General features: G+C 37.6%; 1 protein-coding gene across 1 annotated transcript; it reads left to right on the forward strand.

The window, feature by feature from the left end:
• Positions 1-1647: 1647 nt before the first annotated feature.
• LOC100944702 (olfactory receptor 2T29-like) lies at positions 1648-2650 on the forward strand. The gene has a single exon (XM_003803106.3). It carries the CDS (start codon positions 1648-1650, stop codon positions 2608-2610), a length of 963 nt encoding a protein of 320 aa, XP_003803154.1. The 3' UTR covers positions 2611-2650.
• The last annotated feature ends 3945 nt before the right edge of the window (positions 2651-6595 follow it).

Genomic DNA, 6595 nt, shown 5'->3' on the forward strand with positions numbered 1-6595 from the left:
CCAGAGATGTTTCAGTGTTGCTCAGTTTTTACTCATATGTTTCACTTTCCGTGGATAATTGATCATGGCAGGCAACAAAGCAGATTATGGCTGCAAAAACAACTAAAGCCTTGTCTAGTAAGCAGTAATGTCCTTGGTTCTTCCTCCCTGAGATGTAGTATGAATGGTGGGAGCTTTAAGGAGATGAATTTGGAGGCTGTTGTACTAGACAGAAAGAAGGCCGTTGTACTCCATAAAGCCCCGTGTTACCAGGATTAAAATGAGAAAGACACTGTATATTTATTCATGCTTATATATGTGTGTATTTATTCATGCTTATATATGTGTGTATTTATTCATGCTTACATATGTGTGTTTATATATACCCACATATATATTTAAATTTTATACACATTTGTATAAATAATTTATCAAATTAAAATTATTTTTAAAAGTAGATTGTATGCTCTGCTTATTTGTTTGTTATTTTGCAGATCTTTTCCCATTTCATTTTGGAAATCAAATTCTTAAATAGCTACTGCAACTGGAGAGCTGAAATAATACATATATGACAAGACAAAGTGGTAGCAGCTGTCTTTTAGGTAGGTTCTGCAGATATTGTTTGTTTATCTCTAACTGGAATTATTCTAAACACTTCCATTACTGTACATCATTTAATTCTCAATGCACCTGAGATCAAACATTATTTTTATCCTCCTTTTATGTATAGTAGACAGAGAAATGGCAGACAGAAGGGACACTGGACCTGTGTCTACAGTCCAGCTGCAGCACAGGATCCTTACCCTAGGCTCCTTGGGTCCTTAAGGGGTCTTGTCTGAGGACTCTTCCCTGCTTGTGAGAATGTGAAGCTTGCTCCACACAACCACAGAGTCTCATAGTATAGCTTAATTGTATGGGCAGTGGGATTCAAATGTTTAGTATAGGTCTTTTTCCCCAATTTATGATATAGTTATTAACTATATCTTTCTTATATAGGATACACCTCTAAATGTTTTTAAGTTTCCAGTTGTATTCTTAAACCAGAGAGGTTAATTAAGTTCTTACTTCTATGACAGAAACTTTATAAAATAATGAGTTTTATTTCTCTTTTATCAATGGTTTAATCTTTGTGTTAACATAAGATAGAGATTCTGCAAATTTCCAGTATTTGTTGACAAATGACACTATCTTATTTTTCTTTCTTTCTTTCTTTTTTCCTCATTCATGGGGAATAATTACAATCTCTAATACCCATCATGAATGAGGTTCAATGGGTTACCCGTGCCTACCTGTGTAGGGTAGGCACACACTGAGCCAGTCAATGTAGCACATGTGTAGCCCCGGACCTCTAAGGGCATCACAGACCTGTTATTGCTCAATCTTTTTAGAGGAACAGCCACCCATCCCTCTAAAAAGTTGGTGGACAAATGACACTATCATCAAGAAAGTTGATGACTGTAAACTGTGGCAACCTGGCTATAAGTTACCAATTCATTTCGCACAATTGTGAATTTTTAGTTTGTTTCATCAATTTCTTAAATTACAGATCATTTGTAATTCCCAAATCCTCCAGCCCACAGGATTTCCTGCAGTTAGCAGTCACGCTGGTGCACACACAAGTAAACACTTATTGCATATTCAGCTCAGAGGGCTGCTTACATTAACTCCATGGACAATACTAATTGGATGGTCAACCAGACTGGAGGATCAGATTTTATCCTAATGGGACTCTTCAGTCAATCCAAATATCCGGCAATGTTGTGTGTGGTCATTTTTGTGGTTTTCCTGATGGCCTTCTTTGGAAATGCTGTCCTAATCCTTCTAATATGCTCTGATGTCCGCCTCCATGCTCCCATGTACTTTTTTATCAGCCAGTTATCTCTAATGGATATTGTGTACATCTCCATCACTGTGCCCAAGATGCTCATGGACCAGGTCATGGGTGTGAATAAGATCTCAGCCCCTGAATGTGGGATACAGATGTTCCTCTACTTGACACTAGTAGGTTCAGAATTTTTCCTTCTAGCTGCCATGGCCTATGACCGCTATGTGGCCATCTGCCATCCTCTGCGTTACCCTGTCCTCGTGAACCATAGGGTGTGTCTCTTCCTGGCCTCTGGCTGCTGGTTCCTGGGCTCAGTAGATGGCTTTATGCTCACTCCCGTCACCATGACCTTCCCCTTCTGCAGGTCCCGGGAGATTCAGCACTTCTTCTGTGAGGTCCCTGCTGTGCTGAAGCTCTCCTGCTCAGACACCTCACTCTATGAGATTCTTATGTACCTGTGCTGTGTGCTCATGCTCCTGATCCCTGTGACCATCATCTCAAGCTCCTATTCATTCATTCTTCTCACCATCCACAGGATGAACTCAGCAGAGGGCCAGAAGAAGGCTTTTGCCACCTGCTCCTCCCACATGACCGTGGTCACCCTCTTCTTTGGGGCTGCCATCTATACCTACATGCTCCCTAGCTCTTACCACACTCCTGAGAAAGATATGATGGTATCTGTCTTTTATACCATCCTTACTCCTGTGCTAAACCCTTTAATCTACAGCTTTAGGAATAAGGATGTCATGGGGGCTCTGAAGAAAATGTTGAGTGTGGGATCTGTTTTTCAAGAAACTATAAAGTAGACAATTTAGTACTAATGATTTTGTCTCCTTTTCTCTATATGTCAGATGTTTAGGATTTTATGCCAATGTTATTTTCTTAGACTCTTATCATGCTGCCTCATATCATGTTTATTCCTCTTTTAGAAATGATTTCACTGTGCTGGAAAAGCTTTTCAGTTTTACATTCTCTGTCCACTCAAAATTCTTATACTATTGTATTGATGTTACATTTTCAGAAGTTGATAACCACTCTTTAATTTTGTAGAAGAACGTGCATAATAGAATATTTAGAGAAAAAAATCCCATAAGGTGTTCAACTGATGAGAGAGAAAGAGGAGGAGAAAGAGAGTGGGGGGTAGAGAAAGGGAGAGAGAGAGGCAATGAAGCAAATGGACTACAATTGGACAATAAGTGAGTCTAGGTAAAGGGTATTTAGGTATTAATTGCAGCTTTTTAATATTATTTTCTGTACATTTGAAATTGTTTACAAATGAAGGGTTAAATATCAGACTTTTCTCCCCTCCCCTGTATAATTTTTTGCTTTCTGAGAGACAATGTAACATAATATCATGGAAATCATGCTCATTGCAATGTGCCTAATCATTACTAAGAAAATCTACTTGTCTGCCCATCTTTGTTCAAGACTACCATTTTCTGAGTGGTCCAAACCTGAAGGTATCTAGTGGGTGGTATGTCTCTGAAATAATTAGTACCATGTAGCATATGGAAGATATAAGACCACATAAGGGACTGTGGGAAAAATAGTATTCCCACATGAGAAAGATTTAGGGACAGTTGTCTGTCCAATGTGGCATCTGAGCTGACATTTGAAGTATGTAACTTAGTAGACAAACAACAGAGAGAGAGTGTCAACATCCATTCATTTATTTCTCCAACAAACATGTCATGCCATATTATAATTAAAAAAACTAAAGATTAAATTCTGAATAACACATGACTACTGTCTCTGAGGAGTTTGAACCATAGATGTAGCGGTGTGTGCAAACAAAGGTGGTAAAATAAAATTATTTTTATGCTCATATGCAAAGACTTACCATATGAGTTCTAACAGAAGAATCTCTGTATTGAATGGTGACCAGAAGTCACCATCACATGAATGTGGGATGCTGTAACCAAAGAAACATGCTCAGGAATCTGATGTCAGAGAAAAGGCATAGCATGAACAAAGATCAAAGGTTGTTCAGGAAGAAGAGATAAATGTTCCAGTGGTCTTCCTTTCCATCTAAAATTTTAGCCTCATTTCTTGCACTTCTGTGACCCGGTGTTTTACAAACAGTAATGAGATGATAAGGTTTGCATTTGATAATGTTAATTCTGTGGTAATCATTCAGAGCTGTGTGAATCTGAAGACAGAATTACCAGGTGGATGAGAATATGGAACTAAATGATGATGATCTAAGTGGAATAGACTTTTCCTTGAAACCAGGACATATAGGGAAGATAATTGAGGTAAACAGGTTACCTATTACATAAAACTGCAAATGTAGGCTCGCTGCCTGTGGCTCAACTGGCTAAGGCGCCAGCCACGTACACCTGAGCTGGCTGGTTCGAATCCATCCTGGGCCCGCGAAACAACAATGGCAGCTGCAACCAAAAAATAGCTGGGCGTTGTGGTGGTGCCTGTAATCCCAGCTACTTGGGAGGTGGAGGCAGGAGACTCGCTTGAGCTCAGGATTTAGAGGTTTCTGTGAGCTGTGATGCCATGGCACTCCATCCAGGGTGACAGCTTGAGGCTCTGTCTCAAAAAAACAAAACAAACAAACAAAACCCCCCCAAAACTACAAATGTGTTGGTTGCATGCGTATAATTTTCTAATTGACTATCTCCAACTTGTGAATAATCAAAAGTACAGATTCCCTTTTCCTCTTGACAAATTTAATTATTTCATGATCCTGCAGTGTTCTGGGAAAAGATATGACAGAACTCGTGTACAGTAGTTTTTCAGACGTCAAATAGACTGGATATAAAATGCTCATTCTTACTTCGGAAGATAAGAATTAAGGAGCATATTGTCAACTCACAATTTGCTGGCCATAATGATAAACACATTTGATGATTCTATTTAAAACACTAAAATAACTCAAATCAATTAGCCAGAATAAGATCCCAAACAACTTCATTAAAAAAGTGGGCAAAAGACACGAATAGAAATTTTCCAAAAGAAGATAGGCAAATGACTAAAAGAAAAAAGAAAAAGTGCTCAACACTATTCATCACGGAAATGCAAATTAAAACCACATAGAGATACCACCTTACCCCCGAGAGAAGGGCCATTATCAAAAACTCAAACAAACAAAACAAAACAAACACTAGATACTGGTGTGGCCACAGACAGATAGGAGTGTTTACATACTGTTTATGGGACTGCAAACTAGCCTCTACAGAAAAGAGTATGGAAACTTCCTTAAGGAAATAAACGTGGACTTACTATTTGGTATCTCACTATTAGTTAATCTCACTATTAGGTATCTACTCAAAGAATAAGCAGTTATTTTGCCAAAAAGACACATGCACTTGAATGTTTGTTGCAGTACAGTTCACAATTTCAAAAATCTGAAATAAACCCATGTGTCCATCAATGAGTAGATAAAGAAAATGTAATATACCCACATGCATGCACATACACCCACACCAGGGGATACTACTCAGCTATTAGAGGAATGAAGTAATGTCTTTTGGAGCAATTTGGATGGAATGGAGAGCATTATCCTAAACAAATTATCTCAGGAAAGGAGAAACACCACATGTACTCTGTAGTAATTTGGAGCTAAGTGATAGGCACAAAGAAGAAGGGTGGGTGGGAGGAGGTTGAGGGATAAAAACTTACCAGTTGGGTACAATGAACACTATTTTGGTTATGGGCACACTAAAAGCCTTGCTCTAAGCCTTACATAAGGTATCTATGTAACAAAAACATTTGAACCCCTTTAATTTTTAGAAATAAAAAATTATTCATGTATGTATGAGGGTCTCATAAAATATACTTTAGATAAATACTATTCTGTCATTAAAAAAGATAGAGACTTTTTATCTTTTGTATTAAACTGGATGGAAGTGGAACACATTATTCTTAGTAAAGCATCACAAGGTGAAGGAGCAAGAATCCTATGTACTAAATTCTGATATGAGGTCAATCGATGACCTAGTACACAGCGGGGAGAAAGGGGGTGCAGGGAGAAGGAAGAAGAAAGGGGGTTGGGGAGTCGGGATTTGATGCAACTCTTGGGGATGGAACACAATTATAAGAGGGACTTTACCTAACAAATTCAATCAGTGTAACCTGGTTCTTTATACCCTCAATGAATCTCCAACAATTAAAAAAAAAAATACACTCTAGAAATAGGGGAATAAACGAAAACAAAGTATTTTCAAAAATGATATTTTGGGGTAGAATTTTTTTGATCAAATTTGTTATCAGCTTAACATGTTCTATTATAAATAGTGTTTTCTGAAAGCCTCATGATAACCACCAGACAAAAACCTGTAGTAGATAAACAAACAATTAAAAAAATTAAATGATATATACATTCCATTAGAGAAAATCACTCAACCATAATGGTAGATATCAAGAAAGGAAAAAAGGAACAAAGGAACTACAAAAAAACCTATAAAACAACTAACAAAGCAACAGTAGTCAGTTCTTATCTATCAAAAATCACCTTGAGCATAAATGGATTAAATTGCCCCTATATGAAAACATAGAATGGTTGAAAGGATAAAAACAAAAACCAAATAAACAAACATGAAAAAAACAAGAAACAACTATATATTGCCCACCAGAGACACTGCTTCTTCACACATGCATAGAGCAGACATAGACCGAAAGTGAAAGGGATGACATAGACCGAAAGTGAAAGGGATGAAAAAGACATTGCATGCAAAGGGAAACTAAAAAAGTGCAAGAGTAACTATACTTAGATCCAATAAAATAAACTATAAGTGAAAGACTATAGAGAGAGAAAAGAAAAATGTACGGAGGACAATT

The sequence above is a fragment of the Otolemur garnettii genome, unplaced genomic scaffold (assembly GCF_000181295.1).
Source record: "Otolemur garnettii isolate 467f Iridium unplaced genomic scaffold, OtoGar3 scaffold00279, whole genome shotgun sequence".
Lineage (NCBI taxonomy): Eukaryota > Metazoa > Chordata > Mammalia > Primates > Galagidae > Otolemur > Otolemur garnettii.

Excerpts from the sequence above, each read along its gene's own strand:
- LOC100944702 (XM_003803106.3), top strand. The coding sequence starts at position 1,648 with ATGGACAATACTAATTGGATGGTCAACCAGACTGGAGGATCAGATTTT.